This window comes from Ipomoea triloba, chromosome 4, assembly GCF_003576645.1.
Source record: "Ipomoea triloba cultivar NCNSP0323 chromosome 4, ASM357664v1".
NCBI classification, from domain to species: domain Eukaryota; kingdom Viridiplantae; phylum Streptophyta; class Magnoliopsida; order Solanales; family Convolvulaceae; genus Ipomoea; species Ipomoea triloba.
This window is the reverse complement of record NC_044919.1, coordinates 14,634,903-14,660,440: the sequence shown is the minus strand read 5'-3', so window position 1 is coordinate 14,660,440 and position 25,538 is coordinate 14,634,903. Positions and strand designations below refer to the sequence as shown.

Genomic DNA, 25,538 nt, shown 5'->3' with positions numbered 1-25,538 from the left:
CTTACCATTTTTGATAAGGTTTCTTTTGTGAGCTTTACTCTACCAGTTTAGAAACATTATGTCAATTGGTTTTCATGTCAAAAACGATTCATGAAAACACCTTATCATAACCCAAAATTTATATCTATCCCATAAGTAATAGGTTCTTCCTCTATAAATTACAATAGTAATTCTGTTGCAAGATCCTCAATATCTTGAACGGATGTATGATCTATGTTCAGCTGAAGATCACTATCTCTTCATGGTGATAGTTTATCCCGATATGAATAATTCTCAGTAAGATCATCCTGGTAGTAAGAATAGGAATAAAGAATTAAAAAGTTCAGATATCTCGATGTTGTATGCATCTAGGTCCAACCAAATTATCCATATCCTATTATACGATATGTCATTTCATACTCATTTCTTTAGTTTTATTGAAGCTGTTTTGGCACTTTTGAGGAATCATACCGTACTTATGATTATCATTTGGTGTACCAAAATGTTATTCTACGGCCCACACAGGTATTGATGTTTTGGGGGACATCATACTTGATATATTTAAATTCAATACCTCACTACATATCAATATCAAATCCCCCATCAATCTAGTACGTGTAAACTATTTCCTAATTTGCATTCCTATTCTTAGTGTGCAGTCCAAATGTTATATCACCACCATTGCGTATCTTTATGGGTTATACATAAGATTACAAAACTCCATCTATTTACATAGAGTCCATGATAGGGAATCAATAGATACGCTGACTGCATACCGAAGATCTATTTCTCGGCATTAGGGGGAGATATACCTGAATTTAAATGCCGAAAAAAACCAAGAAATGGAATGATCTTCATTATAATCCACGTACTAGTAAAACTGAACTAGAAAGTTCAGAAGATAATCTATTTGCAATATTAGCAAATAATCTGCCAAATATATATACCGATAACATATATATACACTGATCATGTTGATCAGAAAAGAGTGACAAGGTCCCATAGATAATCCCCAAATATATTTATCTCAATACTCCTTGACACCAGAAGTGTAGGAGATCTATCGGTTTAAGAGATATGAAACATAACACTAGATCTAATAAAGAAGCATTGTCACTCTTGTCTTAAAACGAATTATGTCCTGAAGACATTTGTCTAGACGACAAAAACCATAGTAAGGTGCACCAAACAAATATAATACTAGGGATGCGGAACAATCATATCTTAATACTGGGAAATGTCAACAATTTGATTAAAATTTGTCATGATTTTGGGAGAAAATTTTAAAACTGGGAGGAATCTTGGGGGCCTCTGTTTAATGTAATCTTTGTTCTCATTTTTCTTTTCTCCTCTCGGACGATGAATTGAATTGATAGCGGCTAGGCGGTGACAGTGGGAGCTCGTCATGGTGATCGATAGTGGCGTTGGGTATAACGATGGCAGTTGGCAACAATGTTCAACAACAACCTGGTCGGGTTTGGGTTGCAACCGTGACCGACAGCGAGGGAGACGACTTGGATGGCGCGGTTAGGGAGAAGAAGGTTTGGGTGCGTGATGACGACTTGTGGCTTTGGAGAATAACTTCCCCCAAAAAATGGGGGAATGTTTTTTTCCAGGAAAACAATGTTATTTTTCCTTTGGCCCAAAGTGATATTTCATTGACTTTAATTTTCCATGCTTTATCAAACACTAGAAGCACAGAAAATGATTTTTCGTGTTTTCAAACACACCCTTAGACAAAAAAAGAGTATGAGCTACTAGGCCTAATATACACAAAACTTAAGTAACATACAAAAAGGCAAATACTTAGCATGCTGCCAACTAGCTGTGACCATGGTTCGGTTCCGGTTCCGAACCGATAGTTCACAGTTCTAAGAAATTGCAATTAATGTTCCGGTTCCGGTTCAAACCTTTTTTTTTTTTAAGTTTGTTATTTAGTATATATATAAAATAAATTTTCTTATTTAGTATATAGAAAATATATAATACCTAATATATATGTATAATATATAATACGAATTGAAGTATCTAATATACTCCGTATATAAATATCTTCCGTAATATCTAATATATATATTATCTAATATCTAATATATATATAATATCTAATATATTATAATATGTAATATATATATATATAAAATGTTCATGAAGTAGTTGGCAGTGGCCAAACTGCCACTTCCCACCGCCCAATTTGAAACTTCAATTTTTATTGTTTTTACTATATTCACGGTTCTGGAACCGGAACCGTCCGGTTCCGAGGTTCCAAATTTTCCATAACCGGAACCGGAACCTATGGGGTTCCGATTAGGTTTCTACAGTAGACAATTCGGTTCGAACCGTGGTCATCTCTACCATAATATAATTTCAAATAATATATACTTTATGTATACAAATTATGTATTTTTTTATTTGTAGCCCACACAGCCGTTTGAACCATGATCCATAGAATAATGGCGACTATGCAACCACGCCTCCACGACTGCCCGCCAAACAGTCCCAAAAACATCCCAAGTCTGCCCATCAACTAGTGTGCTAAACTAGTACACAAGATTGATAAGCCCTTCAATTCGAATCAAGCCAACTAAGCCAATAGTTTTTTTTTTTTTTTTTTGGGGTGATCCACAAGTTCACCCTCTGAATTTGAATGAAAATCGAAAGTGATGATCCCTGTGACTATGGCCAATGGCAGTCAGGAGGAAAGTGATAGGGTCTGTGGTAACCTCATTTAGGCAATGAAGAGTTCACCAAATTAAGACTTTTGACTCTAAATTAAAAAAAAAAAAAGAAAAAAAAGAAAAAAAAAAAAAAGTAGTTTGCTGTCTGATAAGGATTGATTGATTGATGAGTACACTCCATCCCAATTACACACCTGGCCATTGAATACATTATTTTAATACACTAGCAAAAATAAAAAAACACATGAACTTTATATCATATTGAAATACGTTGGTTCAAAATGGAGATGAAAGTGGATGTAAACATAAACCCTAAAGATCTAGCAAGCTAAGGGTTATATAATGCACCGTTTTCACTTACTTTTCTTGCATATATATATATATATAGAAATTGAATGAAACTTTCTATCTAAAATTACAAATTTAAGCCATACAATTACCAAATTTTGGGTATAATACCCCTGGTAGAGAATTGACAAAAAAATGTAACAGTAGATACCTAAAGTAATTAAAAAAAAAAAAACTGCGGTTGTATTTTTGTAAATATATAAAGAACTATATGTGTCTATCACACTGCTTCCTGGATGCTCTGATCTATTGAAAGCCACAAAATTATTAGAGTTACTGTAGGATAAGGTCATCCAAGCAATCCTGCTATCCCAGTTCACCCTGCAAGAGATCCAAAAACATAATCAACTTAAAATATATAATGGTTGTAATATATAGGGTGTGTTTGGTTCAAATATTGGAATCGGAATAGTAATGTGAATCAAATGCTTAGTAATGATAATGAGTTTATGATGTGTCACTTTGTTGGGTAGTAATAGAAATTGAAATAAAAAATAATTAATTAATTAAAATTAAAATAAATGTATAAAATATATATAATACAAATATATACACATACAAATATGTTTAATGCCTGAACTATAACCTTTTTATTTATTTATTTATTTATTTTCATTTTTTCCTTATTTTTATTTATTTGTTAAAAATAAGAGTGTGTTTGGTTCGCATATGGGAATTGGAATCGGTATAAGTATCAAATAATTGGTAAGGGTAATGGTTTTGGTGAAAGTATTTTGCATGTTTGGTAGTAGGGTGGAATGAGAATGATTATTAATAATTGGGGAAGAAAAAGAGAAAGGGAAAGGAAACCATTATTTAATAAGGTTATGTGTTTTTTCATTAATGGGTATTCCAAACCCATAGTAATATTCTAAAAATCTGTCAACCAAACAATAACAATCACTTTAGTACCCATAACTTATACCAAAACCTGTCAACTAAACACACCCTAAGAGGAGTAAAAGAGTAATAAGTTTTATAAATACTAAAAGATTTGGTTATAATAATAAGATAACAAAAATAGACAAACAAACATGATAATAGGTATCAAAACTTATAATAGAGTAAAAAAGTTTTCAACCAAACACACCCTAGTTAAGATTTATCAAAGTTTTACACACTCATCATAGTATAGTATGCTTTACCGGATTTATCAAAGTTTTACACTATTTTTCTTCCTAATTTTTTTTATTTCATTGTTTAAAATAAGAGGAAATTATTTCATTGTTTAAAATAAGAGGAGTAAAAAAGTAATGAAATTTGTAAATACAAAAAGATTTTATTCCAATAGTAGGATAGCGAAAGTAGACAAACAAACATGGTAATAAGTATAAAAATCCATAGTAGAGTATAAAAGTTCCCAACTAAACACACCCTAGTTAAGATTTATCAAAGTTTTACAGACTCATCATAGTATGCTTTACCGGATTTATCAAAGTTTTACACTATTTTTCTCCCTAATTTTTTATTTTATTGTTTAAAATAAGAGGAGTAAAAAAATAATGGATTTTGTAAATAGTAAAGAATTTTATTCTAATAGTAGGATAACGTAAGTGTTAAAGCTCCCAACCAAACACACCCTAATTAAGATTTATCAAAGTATTACACACTCATCATAGTATGCTTTACCGGATTAAGTTGGGATTCTTGGAAAAGAATAACCAAAACCAGTGGTTACGTTGCAGGAAAACAACAGAAGACAATGAAAGTTAGACCAAATGAGCAGAGATTTAAAACCTTAAAACCTTGTCAAAACATGAAATAATGCCACCAAAAACGTGAGAAATTTGTAAGCACGCAGATGAGAAGAAAGTCGCGCATTTTCACTGTCTCCAAATGTTCGATCTGAGCTTTCCCAGTCTTATGTACAACCTGCAACAATTAAACTCAAAAAAAAAAAAAAAAAAAAAAAANAAAAAAAAAAAAAAAAAAAAAAAGCTCATCATTAGAGAAAACCAACAGAAACTACTAAATCTTGGCATCTCCAGATGAATAATCTGTACAGAATGCTTAAAAATGAAACCCCATTTAGTATATGAAGTGGGGTTTACACCTGGTACTTGAGGTAAAACAAGGAATTCTGACACTAAATCAACAACTTAAGTACTAAATAAGCATCAGTTATCTACTAGTAGAGTAAAAATTAGAGTGATGGGGGCATAGTGAAACCAGTAGGGAGCTCCCTTCAGTCCAAGACGCGACATCAATAGCCGCACACAGCTCCTGCATCGTTGGATCGGAAACCCATCCAATAATATCTCCCTCCTATTACAATTGTCGATGAGTTCTCGAACCAACGAGTCAGTAGCTGTGTCATCGGCCTTTCCGATGCCCCGGACTGGACTGAAGAGAGCTCCTTCCCACTCACTGCCTTAATATATTCAATGGTTAACCCTAGAAAAGTTCTTCTGCATGGACAAATTAAAGTAGCTAGGGTTTTCCTCTTGCAAAAAATATTTCTACCCTAAGTGCAAAATGGGAGATCCGAGGAAGATAAGAAAGTGGCCGGCCTTATGGGTGTATGTATAGTTGTATACATGTCTGTGTTTGAAGAGGCCGGGAGAGAGAGGGATGAATTGGGGACATGAAGATCTATGGAGGGCTGAGAGGAAGATATGTAGCAGTCTCCTCTATCCTCTGCAAGCTTTTGTACTTCAGATGTCAAAATTATAGACGTTAGTAGCTGTACGTACTACTTCTTAATCTCACTTTTTTACACCTGAAAAGAAATAGGACTTGTTTGGTTATCAACGTTAGAAGTTAGCCTTAGCGGATTGTGTTAGCGGTTATCAAAAAGCAGATTGTATTAGCGGGTTTGATCAACGGATTGTATTAGCGGTTTGTAAAAAGATGTTTGGTAAAATTAGTTGTTTAGATTAGCGGTTAATATGTAAAATGACCTAAATGGACATTAATAATAATAATAATATTATTATTATTATTATATTATAAAATAAAATTTACAATTTACAATAATAATAATAATAATAATAATACAAAACAAAAAAAAAATTATAACAAAATAAAATTTAAAAAAAAATAGACAAAGGATAGCCACGTGGGGTGGCTGCCCTTGTAAATGATGTGGGATTTTTATCCCATATCGAAATCATATGGAAGAGGAGCACTTGAGCTCCTCTATATAAGAGGAGCAGTGCTCCTCTTCCAATTGGAATAGCTCTCATGCTTCTCAGCGCTGAGAAGCCATAGCGCCGAAAGGCGCTACAGTTTAATTTTTTTTTTTTAATAAATGAGGGCGTTTTGGAGCAATCCGCTGCTCCAAACCGCTGCTAACCAAACAGTTTACTTTGGCGTTTTGACGGTCAAAACGTCAACATGCCCATAAACTACAATTACTTCCTGCTTCAAATAAGGGCATCCCATTTGAGTGGTTTTTTAGGGTTTTTAAAAATAAATAAATAAATAAAAATTCTTAGATGATCTCAGTTTGACCCGCCGGGTCACTACAAAGGTTAACCGTACCAGTTAACCCACACTAAACTTATTGAAGGACAAAGAGTCAATACTGCCCACACTTAGGCTCGAATTCATGACCTCCTATTTGAAAGAGTCATTCAGTACCCCTAAACCACAAGATCATTGTCAAATCAGATATTATTTTATTTCAAACAAAAATTAAAATTTCAAATGTTAGCTCGGTTTTAAGTTAAACCCCGGCCAAAGACCTTGTGGTCTAGTGGCACCCGGTGTCCCGAAAAACACTGTAGAAGCAACTGTTAACTCTTTGTGTTTCAGTAGGTTGAAAAAGTAGCTATGAACAGATACTAGATTGTAACAGAGTCAGTAACCCCGAAATAATGCAATATGGGGTTGATATTTCAATAATTAAATTTATGAGTAGGACTGATGAGAAAACTATCCTAGGCTGGCTCTTGTGATAAGAAATTGAGTTCGTACAACACAACACTGCTTACACATCCAATCACACAGCTGTATAGCTTCACCACAAAAGGCAAGACGTGGGCACAAACTTTGGGTACGAAATCATTCTATTCCATATTATTCATGTGAGTTTTTTTGGCTTCTTATGCTTCCAATTATGGGAGCACAAATGAAAAGTAGAAAACCCTAGAACGCTTTAACTTTGATTTTTTTGTTTTTCATTTTTTTCATTTTAATTTTTTTCTATAATTTTTTAATTTTCATTATCCCTAACAACAACAACAACAACAACAAAACATATCCACCTTATAGTGACCTGACCTTAGCTTCTACAACTGTAACATAAGTAAGAGACTTCATTAGTTGATTCTTCCTCAGTTCTTTTGGATGATGGACCTTGCTATTGATGGGTTGCTGAGTTTCAATTCCTCTCATATTGTTCTTTCTCATGGATTTCTTGACAAATATGATAAATTGCCCATCAGTTAAAAAAAATTAATTTATCTACTGACATGTAAGTTGGTGGTTCACAGGCTCCTTGGGCGATAAATGGTGCAGTGGATTGTATTCGCGGATTGGTTGCCTCTTGGTCATCTTCTGTGGTTCACATCTTCCTCGAGGCCAACCGAGTTGCAGATGCTTTAGCGTCTATTGGTCTTCGTTGCACTTTGCCTTCTCTATTTTTCTTTTTTTCTATTCTTTACCGACGTCTTTTCAGACGACTTTTTTGTATGATTGGTGGGGATTTTCTTCTCCAAACTAATTTGTGCTAATTAATAAATTTCTCTTGGCTTAAAAAAAATGTAAGTTTAATTTGTATGTCTACTATCAAGGCAGTGGCTTTCTCTTCCTTTTCTTCCTCATCCTTAGACCGATCATTAAAAAGTTTATGACCTTGTTTGGTAAATGGCTGTAGCTGATTGGTTTAGCTGATTGGGTTAGAAGGTATGATTAGTTAATAACATTAGTTGATTATAGAAAATTGTCTGATAGATTAGCTGTTAGCTCATAGTTGTTTGGTATAATTTTTTTTCCCTAATTGAAAAGACTGCTTTGAGTAGCCTTTTGAATTTTAGTATTTTAGAGTTACAAAAAGCTTATTAACCAAACAACTAATAGTGGTTAAATAAGTCAAAATTGACTGATAGGTTAATTATTTACCAAGCCGGGCCTATTTGTTTGTAGTGTTCTGGGATATCAACGATATCTCCTAGCAGTGACCTTCGCATGCCAATAAGGTGGCAAACATCTTAATTAGGACTTTAAGGCAAATCTCCTGCTGGCCTATATCTTTTGCCTAAGCTTATTATTCCACGCCAGTAATTTGATGAATCTTGCTTTCATTTGTGACATTGCTTAATTTCTCTTGATACCATCTTAAAGTCTTCACACTTCATGCCAATAGTGAGCTTGTTGTCATTCGATCTTTTGCTCATATCCTAGCGTTCACCAATTTTCATCAATTATTCTCATATCTCTTTAGCAAAAATACGTTTTCGTACTCTAGAAAAGAGTGACTAATCGATTGCCTGAAATAGAATTTCTTTAGCAATATTATTCAAGTTTTTCCTCTTTTAATCACCAAAGGTCCATTCTATTATAGGCTTTAGTATGTGCTGGCCTGGGGAGCATTTGGTGTAAGTAGTGCTATTGTATTCACTTCCATGATCTCTATTGGATCGGACCATGTGTAATAATCTCCACATGCATCTCATCATGTAGGCTGGGTTGACAAATGTGCCTCATGCGAATATCAAATTTGTTTAATGAAAGCAAGAGATTCTTAAGTACCAAAGATTTGTTTATTTTCATGACTAATTTTATAAGAGATATGAGAGCGCTAAATTTCGAAAAATTGGATCAATTTAGTAGCTAATTAAGAGTGTTTGACTAATTAATAAATTTAAGTCAATTACTGTTATAGCGCTTGATGTTCCTAGTTAAGAGAATAAGCCTAGAAATAGCGAGAGCGGGAGCGAGGGGAGGGAAAGGGATGAATAGACAAGAAAACTTAAAGAGTTTTGTGCAGCAGAAACTGTCTTAGCGCACACACAGATGATTATATGCGAAAATGTGATTAAGTAATATTGGGGTTTTATAGGAAGATGTAGATAACGAAGCCTGAGCTAAGGTCAGAGCTTTAGCTACGAATATGATGTATGCTGGCGTAGGAATACGAGTATTAGGAAAAGAACGAAACTTGTTCTGTGGCGTGTTTAAGAACACTACCTTAAAAGCATTTAGATCAGGGCAATCGCTTTCGACAGGTACCCACAGAACCACAGGCCAGAACCTATGTTATATATATGTATCACTAGCTCAGACGTACGTGGAAGAAAAGCTTAGCAAAGAAGAGAGAAGAGAAGAATGGTTTTTTAGTGTGTTTTTAGTGCACTGAAGGTAGTTGTATATATACTAGTAGCTATACCAGCTTCCTCCTTTACCAGCCATAGAATGGAGAGAAATATGGGGCTATGGACACGTTCATTTAATGGGGCAACACACAAAATGGATTGGTGATCCATGAAATTAGGGAAATAGGGAAAGGGAAGGCTTTGCCTTTGAATGTATCCCAACAAGTAATATTAAGCTAAGTAAAAGTCTATTGCAAGTAAACCTTTTACTGATGCGAAGTTTTAGCATTTTGTAAGCTCTGTTGTTGGCTTAGTCTACTACTATCAAGGTATACGTACTGCATATTACAATATTTTTTGCTTGTTGAAGTGAGCTTTCACATCACCATATGAGTTCTATCGCTTTGAGTGTCCTCTACTCACTATGACACACTTGACAATGAAAATTAGATTATTGGTATCTCTTGTTTGAAAAAAATACGTTAAAAAACCCAGTGACATTTTAATAATTTTTTAAACAACAATTAGCATCTCTTGCACAACAGATGCCTAAAGTAATGACTGTTATCGTCTGGTTCATAGGCGTTTGTTGCAAAGTTGACGCCTATTACTTCCTACAACATATGCAAATAAGCTGTTTTGTACTAAGTGTGACTGGTCAAACCTCAATTGTTGGTAGAAATTCCTTTGTTTACCTCTTTTGTTGTTCAATATCCTTCGTCGTTGATCAATGACTGTTTTTTAAGACAATTGATTTGTACATTTTACAAAAGAAATTTTGGAGGTTTTTTTTTTTTAAAACCTTAATTATATGTTGCATCATATTTTTTAATATCTTCAATTCAGATTAAAAAAATGTTTTGGTTAGGTATTCATTATGTGTGTGTTGTATGAAATTTTAACACTTGCTATCTAGATATATCATAATTTAAAATATTTAAAGTAATAACCAATCCGGTTCACCAAAAATCCAATATGCAATTTAAATTTCAAATTTTAATTTAAATAATATAATATGAATAATGTCAAGCATTATGTGAGACTGTGAGAGTAAGTATTTTATGTTATTATAAGAATATATATAGAGAATAAAATAGATAAATAATGGTGAATAAAGTAAGAATGTGGTAATGAATGCATTTATAACTGAGTAAATAAATAGTATAAAATACAGAGTTATAGTATTGATTGAATGATCTAGAGATATGTAAATGGACGGGTGGGTACGATCTAGAGATATGTAAATGGACGGGTGAGTACGTAGGTGGTAGAAGTAAATAGAAGTTTGTAAGTAATGAGAATGAAATTTATAGATGATGAAGTTGTATGTTTTTTAAATTTTGAAACATTTAGAGAGAAGAAAATTGCTTTTCAAATTCTTTTGTAAAGTTAAAAATTGAATTGAATAAATGAAAAAAAAAAAACATGCTAAAAAGCACAATTTGCATTTTAAAAATTACTCTTTGTCCATGCATACACTTGGGGTTGGAAGAGAACCTATTTGGTTGTGAAATCATTAATTCTATTGTTTCTTAAATTAGAATGTTAACTAATCCTCAAATGTTGAAGTCCCTTGATGACTGTCAAATCGTACTATTTTTAGGATGCATTTATTGGTCAAATTGATATTAGAATTGCTTTATTTGTGTTTAAAATGATCAAATATGTGATAAAGTGTGTTGAGAATTAATTTTGCCCATTTTTTAAGGTAAAAAGAGCAATTTGGAGCAAAATTGAATGTGTTTGAAGTCATATATATTGGCATAAGGGTATGTTCTGGGCATGGGAGTCGTGAGAGATCAAGAAAGTGAAAAAGAAAGGAGTTGGAAATATCATGGCATGATTTGGGGACCCAAAAAAAAAACAAAGGAATGAGAAAAAAGAACTAAAGTGAATTTTGGAGTGAAAACCAAGCGTCACGAGAAGCATTATGAGCATAACACCACTCGTAATAGCAGAGTTTTTACTATTTATGTGCTTCTCTATCATACGACATCTTGGTATTTTAATCATATCTCATCGTAGGAATGTCCAAATAAAGAGATTCAAACGGCATTGGAAAGATAATTGAAAGAAATACAACTTCTATGAAGACCATAAAGTTTAATTTGAATGTCTACAAGGTGATCGAAAAAAATGGGTTAGAAACTATAATTGTTGCGCAAAATTGGGAAGAATCTTCAAAGTGTGGTGCTCTCTTGTCACGATCCCCGTTACGTGCTTAATAGGCCTCGTGACAGGCCAAATCTTGAGCTATAAAAGGAGAGTGTTAGTTTTTCAATAGAAACGGGGGGAGGGAGACGGGGACGGGGACGGGGACGGGGGTGGGTTTGACATTAGTTTCATTTCTCCATTATTCTTAGAACCCTTTATAGAAACTTTAGTTCATTTTTCTTTTCAATTCAAGTCTTAGATATAATTTTGAATCAAGCAAGTGTTGAAGATTTAATTCCATCTCTAAATAGCTAAGTCCATTCTAATTTCCTTTTAATTTGTTGTAATTTTACTCTTGCGATTGTTTACTTTAATCTATTATGTTGTGTGTATTATGGAATGCTTCTTTGATCTTGAATCTATCTTTATTTCTACTTTGATCATACTTGAATAGTTATCTTTCGAAGGAGATAGGAATGTAGATTAGGTTCATAGGGATGCGACTTTGAATTGGTTGATTATGAGTGATGAGACTTGGCTTTGATGATGTTAATCACTATCACCTGTGAGAGAATGGATGAATTTGGATTAACCTTACTTCGAAGTTTGGATTGTCAAGACCAATGTGTTTGATGAAATGCTTCTTACACACTCATGAGCCATGAGAATGTCCTTGTGTGTTTTAACAGTGTGGAATGACCTTGAGAAAAGACTTCCTCTCGATTAAATGTCATCCATCATCAAGTCAATTGAACCTCACTCTTGATCCTAGTTTCGTTACACTTCCTAGACTTAATCCAAGTTCATAATCCAAGTTCCTACACTTCCTAGTTTGGCTATTTGTTTTTTGTTAAACTTCCTAGAGTTAATCCAAGTTCCTATTCCCCTTCCATCTTCCCTATTATTGTTAGTTATTTCATTTGCTATTTGTTTTGCTACTTGTCATAATCAATCTTTGTTTGGGCTATATTTTCATAAACTAACCCTATACAATAGGCTAATAACCAAGTACACACATAAGGCTAGGTAACAACAGACGAACACTAACACTCCCCCTCAAGCACAACGTGAGTGCGGAACCACATTGAGCTTGTCCCTTAAAGTTGAGAACCGAGTGGCCGCAAGCAGTTTCGTGAAAATGTCTGTAAACTGGTCTTTCATAGAGATGAAGTTGACCAAGAACTCTCCAGAAGCGACCTTGTCTCAAACAAAGTGGAAGTCAATCTCCACATGCTTGGTGCGGGCGTGAAAGACCGGATTCGCAGCTACATAAGTGGCTCCGAGATTGTCACACCAAAGGGTGGGCGGCGCGCCGGAGTGTAGACCAAGCTCCCGAAGCAGTGCCACCACCCAAGTAACCTCAGTCGCGGCATCCACTAAGCCTTTGTACTCGGCCTCTGTCGAAGAGCGTGCAACGGTCCGTTGTTTCCGTGAAACCCAGGAGATCAGATTGGAGCTGAGGAAGACTGCGTACCCACTCGTGGACTTCCGATCATTGGGGTATCCAGCCCATTCTGAGTCGGAATAGGCATGCACATCACAAGACATAGACTTAGATAATTGTAACCCGTATTGCAGCGTGCCTTTGACATAGCGCAGGACACGCTTCAAAAGACCCCAGTGCTCCTCAGTCGGAGCATGCATAAACTGACACAAGCAGTTGACCGCATAAGAAAGGTCGGGCCTAGTGATGGTGAGATACTGCAAGGCCCCAGCTAGTCGCCGGTATTGCGTGGGATTCTCAAATAATTCTATCATTGGCTAAATGGTTTGAGTCATAACTCCTGGGTGGTAAGCGGCTTGAAGTCAGTCATCCCAGCCCTGTGTAAAATGTCCTCCATATAACGACGCTGAGAGAGTAGAAGGTCGTTGGATACAGTCAGAGTATCAATCCCCATAAAAAAAACTAGGTGTGCCTAGATCTCGGATTTTAAGCGTGAAAGACATACAACCGTCGTAGTAATGAGTCAACTAGGCTCGCATCGCTACCCATCATAATAATGTCGTCGACATACACTATGAGAAAAACATGGGAGGTCTAAGCTGAGTAGTGAAACAACGATACATTGATTTTAGACGCCAAGAAACCCGCAGATAGTAAGAAGTCGTGGAATCAGTTGAACCATGCCTGGGGAGCTTGCTTTAAACCGTATAGTGACCGTTGTAGATGGCACAGTACACATGGTCGGGGTGAGCTGGGTCTTCAGACCCGGGCGGCTGCCCATGTCTATTTCAGTTAAGTGGTTATTCAGAAATGCATAGTGAACGTCGAGCTGCCGTAGTGTCCAGCCCCGAGAGACTGCCAGGGATAGTAATAATCGGGTCGTAGTCGATTTCACCACAGGGCTGAATGTGTCGAAGAAATCCTCCCCAGCTACCTGGTTAAACCCTTTCGCCAGCCTTGTACCTATCAATTGTGCCATCGGCTTTACGTTTGGTGCGATAAACCCATTTGCACCCTATTACATTCATACCCGGTGTTGGCGGAACCAGCTGCCACGTACTGTTATGCAAAAGGGCATTGAACTCCTGGTCCATGGCATCCCGCCATTCGGGGTGTCCAACTGCTTGTGAATAGCAAGTGGGATCTGATGTTGTGAAGAGGGTGTGAAACTGCTCACCAGTACCTTGTGTCATGCGCCGCAGGCGCATGGTATGCCCCTGCTCCGGTGGCTGAGAGCGTGCCCCTCCTCTCACAGTCGTGGTTGGGGCAGACTGGCCGTGTGTGACTGTAAAACTAATACTTTTTTCATCAAAAATATTATATTTTTCCTTATAATATAAGTAATGTTGCACTTATAAAGGAAAATGTAATACTTTAAATGAAAAGTATAATACTTTTACATCAAAATATAAAAGTATTACATTTTTCTTCAAAAGTATTCAATTTTCCATATAAATAATAAACATTTTATTCTTGATTTTGTAAGTGCACATCTTTGATCTCCAATTCCAGGCCTACGACGCACCCCCTTCTTAAAATCACAAATTCATCAACAAACCTAATAAAAAATATACTTAGACGAACCGCAAATAATAATAATAATAATAATAATAATAAAAGAACACACATGAAGCCATACCGAGTAGTCACCACCGGCGCCGAAAAAAACCAAATGAAGAGAGAAGGAATTTTAACATTGGATACTGTTAAAATTGTACTATATATATATATATATATATAATACTTTATTCATGATTTAGTATTATATTTGCTAGTATAAATATTATATTTCATCTTGACCCGACTGGTCTTAAGATAAATATTTGCCCATTATATATATATATATATATAGATACTCTCACCATATATTTATCGCTTCAGTTGATTTTCAACAATTCAAACAATTGGAGTATTGTTCATTCAAACACACCGTAACTGATAGACTTCTCCTAGTAACCAAACTGGTTCTTCTCCAACCAATTCACAATCTAAGTCTAGCTACCCTACTTGCCTACACAAGTCTCCGTATCTTTAGGCTCTGTTCAAAGTACTCCATGATCTTAGAAAGCTGGATAATATTCCAAACAATGCTAAAGTCTCTGCATCACATATTCATAATAAAAAAAAAAATCATAAAAGTATTAATAAAAGGCTTATGATGTTACGGATGAGCCAGATGACTCGAAGTATCCACTTTTCCGTTGGGTAATACCTGAATCATTCTAGTTTTTTTTTTTTTTTTTTTTTGAGCATGAATCATTCTAGTTGATCTCGCCAAAATCAACTTTCATGATTAACAATGTTTTAAAAAAATGTTGTGCTAATTTAGTAATTTTTCATATGGGTCAAACTTAATTAAGATGTGTGGGTTTGAGTTTAAGGTCCATTAATTGTTGAAACTTAAGTGTCTCGATCTAAAACTTTAGGTGTGTGATTTTCTTTCGTAAGGTGTGTGGGTTTCAGCTTAAGGTGCGTCGCCCTAAGGCTTTAGGTACGTGTTTTTCCTTCTTAAGGTGATATTTGTATTATTATTATTTTTTGCAATTCCAAAATACAACCAATATTCTTTATAAGATTTTCTCTACAAAGCCATATTTAAGTTAATCCAGCTTAAGGTGCATAAATTAGAAGCTTAAAATGCATCGATTTAATTTGTTTAAAAAGAACATATCACCGCACAACCGCACGAGAATTCTTCCCCGCACCTGAACCCTTTCCTCTATATATATATATATATATATATATATATATATATATATATATATATATATATATAAAATTATGATAAAATGATAACTAGACTTTTTGAGGACAAATTTAATCCGTCAATTTAAAATGATTAATGACTAAAAAATAAAAGATAGATTGAGTTGATTACATAAATATTATAAGCATTCAAAGTTTGTATTATGTATGAAATTGACACCATTTTTTCTTTTTTTTTTCCTCATATTTTATCTATTTTTCAACAGTTAGATATAATATATCAATGGCTAGCATTTGTCCACAATTCTAAAAGGGAGCCTTTTTCTCATTTTGAGTGGAAAATTAAAAAAAATTTAGTGAAAATGGCATGTTGTTGGAAAATTAGCTCATTGTTCCCATGTTGTTAGAAATTTAGGGGAAAATGAGCTCGAAAAGCTTGGTTAGATTTGTTAGACTAGAATTCTTGAAAGTCTGTTGTAACTTTTTTTATTTGAGCCGATCAATTATGGACATCTATCTTAGATTTGTTAGACTAGATGAATTCCTCTTTTGATATTTCAAGAGATATAACTCTATTAAATATAGAATATAAGATATGATATGCAAAAAAAAAAATTAATTTTTAATTATAATGTTAAAAGCACTTATACAAATGTAATACGGAAATGAAAAATGCGACACAGGAAAACATCAAATATTTTTTTGTCAATATCACCTCTACTGAGGCTCAAATTCACAACCTCTATATGAGGGGCAACTTGGTGCCACTGAACCACAAGGTCCTTGGTAAAAAAACATCGAATATAATACAAAAGAAATATCCAAATATTTTTTTAAAAAAACATGCATATTTATAAATTTTCTTTTATATATTAATTGATTAATGCAACAACTTTAAATATTTCATAAATTTCTAATTAAAAAAAATGGAACTAACTTTATGCATAGTTTAAATGAACAAATACTAATTTTAGCCCCAAGAATATTAGTAAAATAATAATTTTGGCCACATGTTTAATTACTACCAATTTTCATCAGCAATTATTATTTTCGTGTCAAAAGTGATCACATCGCTCACCCCTCCAACTAAAACATGTTGAATTGTGTAATTTGTAAAGATTTTTTTTTCATCTGTTCATGTATAATATGTCAATTCTATTAATCTATGAATGTACAAAAATATCCTTACAAATTACACATTCTCACATAGTTTATCTAGAGGGCTGACTAGCATGATCAATTTTGACACAAAAATAATAATCATTGAGAAAAATTAACAATAATTAAACATGTGAACTGAAATTCCATTTTACTAATGGCCTAATACTCGTATGATCAAAATTAGTATTAACTCTCGTTTAAACATAAGATTGCTCCAAGTTATCCGACGTTGTAGCACCTAGGAAGCACAAACGAGTCAGCATTTAGGAGTTGTCATTTCATTTAGTCCAATAGTCACTGACTCACTACTCTCTTTTGGGAATATTACTGTGTCCTAATTCAAGGATGCAATATTGACACGATGCTCTTGCTCTACCATGTTTTTTTTTTTTTTTTTTCAATTTAAAGAAACCTCCGTATGTTTCCCACGAACCCAATAATGTGAGTAAATATTATACTATGATGGTAATGTATGTTGGACAAGAAATATGGTAAGGAATAAGTGTTAAATTGAATTTTAATGATGCAATGTAAAATGGGTGAGAATTTAAAATATCTAAATTTCAATTGTAAAAATCATCTAAGTCATTGGACTAGACAGTATACGTTCAGTCCTCCAGCACAAGTTAATAGCGGCAAGGATTGTGTCTTAAAAAAAAAAAGTTGTTAGGCACAAAACAAGAAATAAAAAAATATATTATAACAAATGAAGTAACACGAAAAGATATGAAATAGTGATATGAAAATATGTTTTTAGTCTGCACATAGGGGTGGTCTAAGACCTAAAGGAGATGAAGTAGTGATATGCAATGGGTTGAAACCCAGGCCACCCAAAAGAACAAATTAAATATTCTTTCTTGAAAACGTCCTCGCTAGATTCATCCATGTCTCAAGGTTGATGGGCCGATGACGTTCAACATCGAGCCACACTAACTCATCCAAACTAGTCGTATACAAATCCACAACTTGGACTTACCAAACCATTGTGGTTCGTGCATGTGTGAACATAACTTGGAATTCATCGTTGAAATCCTGAATGGGTCGCCCACTTTGTTTTAGGTTAAGTAGATAGATCACCAAGAACGTTGCTTCCTCGTAGCAATACACAAAATCTTAGTAAACAACAAACTAACGTATTCAAGTCATTTCTGGTCCCTCCAAGTTGATTCGGAAATGTCACTCTTGAGCAACATTATATATATTTTTCATATCATAAGCTACATACTAAACTAACAGGGCCGGTCCTGAGCACGGGCGGACTGGGCGACAAAAACTCCTAAAGAACGTGAAATTACCCCATCCATTGATAAGGATGCTCTAAGTCCTCCCACATAAGATATAACTGTGTTTAAGGATGCCAATAGTATGGAGGTTCTAAGGATTAGAATTTCTTGAAGATTATTATTTTGATTTTGACGTACAAAAGAAAAAGAAATTTTAATTCACCATACCATAAAAACATTATGAATTTTAAATGAGCTCTAATCTATATGGACACTAGAATTTGTATGGAACTTTGCCTTTCAGTATTTTTATTTCTTGGTGGAGTTTAATTGAATCTTGCCATATGCTTTTTGACTAAGGGTGTGTTTGGAAAGCAGGAAAATGAGTTCTGGAAAATGTTTTCTGGAAAATGAGTCATTTTCCAGAAAACATTTTCCTTTCTTGTGTTTGGCTGCAGAGTAGAAATCTATCTTTGTATGTTTGGTTCGTTTTCCAAAAAATGGGCAGGAAAATGGTTCATTATCCATCTATGCAATCTAAAAAGTAAAACAATCACAATTATAATAAATCATTTATTTCTAACAAAAAAAATTCACAACAAAACATTGAAACAACATCTAAAAAAATTCAACAAAAAAAAAAATGCCTCAACTGGTTTCACGGAAATCGCCACTGATTTCCGTGAAACCAGTCGGCCAGACTGGTTTCAAAAATTAGTCCGTTGACGGTAGTCCAATGCATATATTTTGTTTGGAAAATAAATTACAACTGAAAAAGAAGAAGAAAAAGAAAGAAGTATGATAAGAAGATGGAGATGAAGAGCAGAAGCAGTTGGCGAAAGAGAAGAAAGAAGCAAAGTAACATTCCGGAAAATGACTTCCCCCAAAAAAAGGAGAAGTCATTTTCCTTCAAATGTGCCTTCTTTTCCATTGACCAACAAGTTATTTTCCTTTGACCCCATTTTCCTCCTCATTCCCAAACACCAAAAACCCGGAAAATGATTTTCAGAAATCATTTTCCGGATTTCCAAACACAGCCTATAATAGGTTGCGGATAAAAATATGAAACTTCTGATTTTTGAACAGCTTTTTGAAAATATGTTTTTAGTCTGATCAACCCAAAAAAACGCATTTCCAAAAAGCTTATTTCATAAGGTCCTTTCCATTATTTTACACAAGTTTCAAATCCATCCTATTTCAGTCATGAAACCCTTCCCCTCTTTAGAAAAGGCTTCAACAAATTTCCATCGAGAATTTCACATTTTTTGCAATTTGCATTTAAGACATGAAGACTAATTTGCTCACAAACCTGACTAAATGGAATTTCAACAGTACAAAATTTTGTTTTCTTTAAGTTAAAAATAATAATTAATATATTTAGTAGTATATGTTTTTCAAGCAAGAACAGTTGTAACATCTGCTGCCGCATCATCAGATTCATCAACAATGAGCTCATCACGGATAGCGGTTGTAATATTTGCATCAAAGGATTCGTCAACCGCGAGGTCATCACGAAATAGGAGCTTAAGGTATGGAAGGACTCTTGGAAGCATAGGCAGATCTGCTGCATTTATACTCATCATATCAAAAGCAATGCAGGTTTTGTGCATGTGGGATTCATCAAAAACTGGGATTTTAGGGTATCTTTGGCTGAAGTGAGTAAGGATGATACGATATGCTCCAGCACGGTCCCCCACTTCAACAGCTTCCTTTGTTGTGCTGTGATTTCTTGCTATTGCCTCATCCACCATGGCATCTTCAAATGTAGCCTGCAGTAAAAGCATATTCAATACAAGCTGAGGAGAAACGCATCGAAATTTACATTGAATATCTATTAACTAATAAAAGCATGATAACAAAATGGCTTGCCTCGTGTATGAGAACTGTTGCTCCACGAGAAGCTTCGATCAGATCTGGACAGGGCCTAGTATCACCAGAGTAAACAATCTTCCATCCCGGTATCCTTTTCCCAGCGCTATTAGTTCTATCAGCAGCTTTTAGTACTACTCCATAAGCTTGTGGACAATGAATAACAGGGAAACTTATCAATGCTTCTAATCCTGCTTCGTTTAATACACCCTTCAGGTTCTTCAAAATTGGGAAGAACACAGATGAGTCAACTGGACTACCTGGCCTCTTCCAATAGCTCTGCATGCGATCCCCTTTCACAAATAGACTAGAATCGGTCCGTTGGTCCTTTAGCCCAGGTGCTTTCCCACTTTCCACATCGTTGTCTTCATGTGACTCAAAAGCCTTCAATGAAGATTCTGTGGTATTCCTACAATCAAGGAATTGCATATCTAGATCCTCAAGTCGTTGATACGCATCAAGATATCTCTTAAGCTGTCTAGGGCCAACAACAATCAAAGGCTCATGAGGCACATCTTTGAGTAATTCTCGTCTAAGCGCAAGTATTCTTGCAAGACCAGTATGATGATCAGCATGTATATGAGAAATCCAGATACACCTCAAACCTCTAACAGCTTCGTCAGCACCTTCAATGCCAAACCTGTTCCACATAAATTGCGGATTCAATGTGTTGAGATGAAAAATAAATTCGTTAAAGAGAAAATTTACAAGTTTCTGAAGTACCTTCTTTTAAGCTGTCCCAGTGTCCCTTCACCACAATCTAAGAGAATACTTCCCTTTGAGAATAGATTAATGAAGATAGAACTAACATTCCGATATTTTGAAGGCTGGGATGACCCAGTCCCAAGAAGAACAATCTCCATATCATCTCTTGTTATGCCTTCCAAACAACTAGGTAGTCCATGTTCATGCAACCATGGCTCTTCATACATAAGTTCTGTATCTCGCACAGATGTCCCATTGGTTTCTCTATTCCCATGCCACAACTGGGTAATGCGTTGAGAAGCATCTTCAATCTCTGGAATTCCTGAGATTAAATCATTGATTATTTCTGGGGAAGACATCATATTTGGAGTACAAGATTTGTCTAGTCCAAGCTGTGCGTATGGTCGAAGATGGAACTGTTCCACAAGAAATAGTAAATCAGCCTCAAGTCTTAATAAATTTTTAGAAATCAGGATTTCAATTATGCTGGGGAAAGTGGATCTATTGATCTCATTAAATTGATTCGGAGTAATTGCTTTAAAATATTAATTTTTGAAACTTTATATTATAGAAAGAAAAAAAAAATTGAATTTCAAAATAGTTTTTTGTGTGCATCTGTCAGCCTTGGTACACAGCCATGATCAGATTGTGAAAAATGGAATGTCGTGAAACAACTTAACTCATTTCATAGCAGCCAATTCATACCTTGAGGAGATTCTCAGCAGAAATGCCTCCAAAAACCTGTGGCAGAGATCCCTGTAAAGTGTAAAAACAAACAAGTTCTTAATCCACCAAAAGTGCCCAAAAATTCAGGTATTTCAGTCTGTCTGATCATTAGCATTTAAATTACTACACCCTAGATGCAATTTCAACTTACTGTACCTTGCTTGCAAACTCTGAGGCTGATGGCAACTTTTTCATCTGTTCAAGAGACCAAAAACCAGGGGCAGGAAATAACTGTGGACACAAGTAATTGAGTCGAGTTGAAGCTCTTGCACTAGATCTTAGAATTGGAATCTCAATATTCTTCCTGCAGGGTGTACAAGAATGAACTCCAAAATTACTTAAGCAGGAATCACCACTCAAATGGTATCTGGAAATGCATTTGAAAGAAAGATATACAAAGTAACTCACAGCTCATGCCCAGCCATGATATGCTGAGCCCCACCAAATCTTGACATCCACTGCTGATACATGGCTGTATTTGTTATTGTTGAAGGACTAAGGTGAATTACACAATTTACAAGTTTACAGTTTTCCGAAGCACTTGATGATATATTTGAATAATATGGGGCAAGAGATTCCAAAGCAAACAACTCCTCTAAATGAGACATGGTTGGGCAGTCAACAAGGAACACAATAGGACCAGGAATAGAAGGGCCCAGAACATCACTTGGGTGAATCTGCATCATAGAATCAATGCATGTAGAAAATTATGAGACAAAAATTAAAATTCAATAAAATATTAAAAGAATACAAATAAAAATTTTACCATTATGTCTTGTGTATCTGACTTCACTGGGTTGCCATGTTGCAATTCACGATATTTTGGTCCAGGGTTCAATCCAAGATCAGCAGCCTTTTTGGGATCAAATTTCCCCTTAATTTCTGGCAATTCACATACATAAACAACAGAAAGATCACCAGGCTTCAAAGAAAGCTCAGCTCTTGAACTAATACTGGGTTCTGAAAAAACCTTTGTTCTCTCCTGAACACAAGCTGTTAAAGCATTAACCTCCGAGGACCCTTTTGAGTGTCTGGGTCGCAACAGAACAGATGATATTTTAACAACTTCGTTGTCAATATGAACGATGGGATTGTCAAACTTCTCTGGTGCAGGTATAGTGGCATTATCACCAGGTAGCGGCCCAAAGCTTTTTGTATGAACCATTGCAGCATTTGGGATAAATGATTTCATGGCCTCAACAAGATATTTAAGATCTGAAGGACCCCAAACATTGACCTTTTTAGAAAACACTAAGAATCAGTATCTTTGTGACAAATAGTGTAGAGCAGGTCAGACAAGCTGCAGAACACTTACAGACAATCCTTCTTCTCCTATGCCTGCTAGAGTTAATAAAAGGCCTGCAATTGAAATAGATAGTTAACTGCTCTGGAAGTTCTTTTACAATGCCTCAATGATGAAACTCTTAAATCCATCAGTGGAAGCAAGAAATCTGCACACAAAAAGTTATAGCCAACCTGGAAGTCCACCAGCTGTTTCTGAGCATACACGCGAGAGAAATATGTGATCAATCTACAAAGAAAAGGGCTATAAGTATCACCCCTACACAAAAGTAAGATAATAGAAAGTGAAAATCCAAAAAAAAAAATTGTAATAGACTATAAGTGACTCTAGCTTACCTTGGACAACTTAATTTTATGCTCTGTACAAAATCGTTGCAATCCCTGGATTGTAGTATTAACCACCAAGAGGTCAGTCTAGAAGCTTAGAGTTTATTCAATATATGAAAGCTAACAATTACAGCATACTGTTTAAATGCATGAGAATATGAAATAGTTAGGTTAACAAATTTCACACACCTCATAAGTCTCATGCAATGAAATTAAAGTTACTTCTATACTCCTGGTAAGGTGGACAACATAATAAAGTCCCATATATTAGAAATTAGATTAGTTTCCTTGAATCTCCTTTTATAAACACAAAAGTGAAAATCAACTTTGCATGTAGCTTTTCTGGCTAATCACTAAACCACTATCGCATTACACATCAGTGGTTAGTTTGTTCCATTATCCCATTTCTACAACTTTCTATGTTAGTGGTTAGATTAACTCCTTAAACGTTAAATCACACTCTGTAAATAGTAAGAGTTGTAAGCATTGAAAGGGTGTGACAATGAGAAGCTTTGCATTATTGGTGTATCAGGGCTTTTTGAGGATTGAATGACTTTATTGCCCATTTTGTAGCCCTCAATCTAGTGAAATATAGTATCACTAATCAGTAATCACCATATTTGCCTGTGGAGCATGCATGTAACATCCAAAGCACCAAAACACAGTAAATTCTTGATCTCCATTTTTTAGTTTTACTATTTTTGTAACTCCAGTTTTTGTTCATCTATGCTGGGTCTTTTTTACTAACACCACAGAACATCGCTCAACTCAGAGCAGATGACTTAGTTATGCACACTGTTACCACTAAACCAGTTCAAGGTATAACCACTATATTGATTTTGCTCAGTTGTGAAAACTTACTTCTCCAGCATTAAATATAAATCTCTGCTTATCAAAGAATAGGAGGACCGATGGTGATGTATCTTGCGTGTCCATACCAGTCCCAAGAATCTGCAATATAGAGTTACAGAGAAAACAGAGTTTAAGTCAAATTTCAAATTCATGAAGTGATAACTACTCTAAATTAGGTCAACAGATTAAAACAACCAAAAAAAACAAAAACAAAAACAAACAAACAAACAAACAAAAAAAAAAAAAAAGAACACAACTTCGGATTAAGCATGAATTATCTAGGATACGACATTGCTATTTATCACATCTCAATCACACTACTACGAAGAAAACCATAAAACGCAGAAACTCAATCCAGTTTCGTGCAGAAGCACCAACGGCATGGCCGGATTTTAGAGCGTGCAAGATGTGCAATCGCACAGGGCCCAAAATTATTTTGGGGCCCCTAGTCCAGCCTGGACTAATAGTTAGTATATGTATTTGTGATTATATTGACTCAAAATTAGATTTTTTGCATTTTTCTCTTTGCAATTTTTCTTCAATTTGAGGTTTATTTATACTTTTGATAGGGCCTCACTTATTTACAGCAGAGCCACACAAATAAAAAAAACCGGCCCTGCCAACTGAACAAACTCATAGCAAGAATTATATTACCCAAAATGCATGAAAATATTGATTTAATGAATAAAAACCAGGATTCAAAATTGATAGACACAAATGAGATGGATATTTACCTGAACATAAGAAATGGTATTTGCAGGATCGAGTTTGCGGACTTTGCGCTGAAGATTCTTTTTTGGCTTATCACTACCATCTTTACCTTCAGCCCTTCGTTTATTGAAGCCAATATGCTCCTTCCCACTGTTACCGCCGCCTTCCATCTTTTCAATCTTGGAACTGCTATGCCTACGCCCACTGCTCAATGAATTGGGATTGTTCTTGCTGTTGCCGTACCTTTGTTTTAGTGAATATGAAGAGAACGCAGCGAAGAGGGGAGGGGGTTTAAGGGAGGTTTTGGGTGGTCTGAGCCTGAAGAGACGAGAGAGCGAGGGCGAAGCGGAGAGAAGGTGATGGTTAGCGGTAGAGAAGAAGAGGCGAAGACTAGTGATTTCGTGCATTTTGCGCCTTTTTGTAGTTTGAGCCTCCACTCCTCTCGCCTGCGAGCGAGCGAGGGTTTTAGATTAGACTTTTAGTTTTACTTCGTCCTCGGCCCATGTCAGGGGTCAGGGGCATTGCAAATTTGCAATTGCAATTCTGTCTCTGCCGCATTCGGGTCGGGTTCCTTCCAATACAGTATTCAGGATTTCAAATTTCAATATTTTATTTTAGGTAGAAGGGTCAAATAGGCACATTTATTACTAGTAAGTGTTCAATTCACACTACAATCTAAAACATATTGTAATCAAGTTAGACCTGGCAATTCGTGTATACGGGTTCGTTAACGGGTCGACACGAACACGATAAGGCTAAACACGGACACGACACGTTAAGGTTAACGGGTTCAAATTTTTAACACGAACACGATTTGTTAACGGGTTAAGTGGGTTGACACGATAGACACATTTTGTTAACAGGTTTCAGTTCGTGTCAACACGATATGACACAAAACCCGTTTAAACCCGCTAAACTTATTAATATATTTAAAAAACAAAAACTAAAATTCAAAGTTAATTTATATAAAAAAGAAATAAAATCTACAATTCAATCCATCAAACAAACTGAAAAAAATTCAATTTATAACCTTCATACAATGATAAAATAACATCCAGAACTCATAATTAAAGAAGTTTATACTAGTTTTTAGAAT

The 25,538-nt window shown here is 35.1% G+C and overlaps 1 protein-coding gene across 1 annotated transcript; it reads right to left on the bottom strand.

The window, feature by feature from the left end:
• Nucleotides 1-19,118: 19,118 nt before the first annotated feature.
• LOC116016427 (tRNase Z TRZ3, mitochondrial-like) lies at nucleotides 19,119-24,929 on the bottom strand. The gene is made up of 12 exons (XM_031256681.1): nucleotides 24,466-24,929; nucleotides 23,741-23,830; nucleotides 22,889-22,933; nucleotides 22,727-22,781; nucleotides 22,566-22,609; nucleotides 22,017-22,487; nucleotides 21,659-21,927; nucleotides 21,407-21,554; nucleotides 21,230-21,280; nucleotides 20,543-20,940; nucleotides 19,820-20,459; nucleotides 19,119-19,719 (listed from the first exon to the last, which is right to left on the bottom strand). The coding sequence occupies exons 1-12, from the start codon at nucleotides 24,847-24,849 to the stop codon at nucleotides 19,345-19,347; spliced, it is 2,970 nt and encodes a 989-aa protein (XP_031112541.1). The 5' UTR covers nucleotides 24,850-24,929; the 3' UTR covers nucleotides 19,119-19,344.
• Nucleotides 24,930-25,538: the final 609 nt, after the last annotated feature.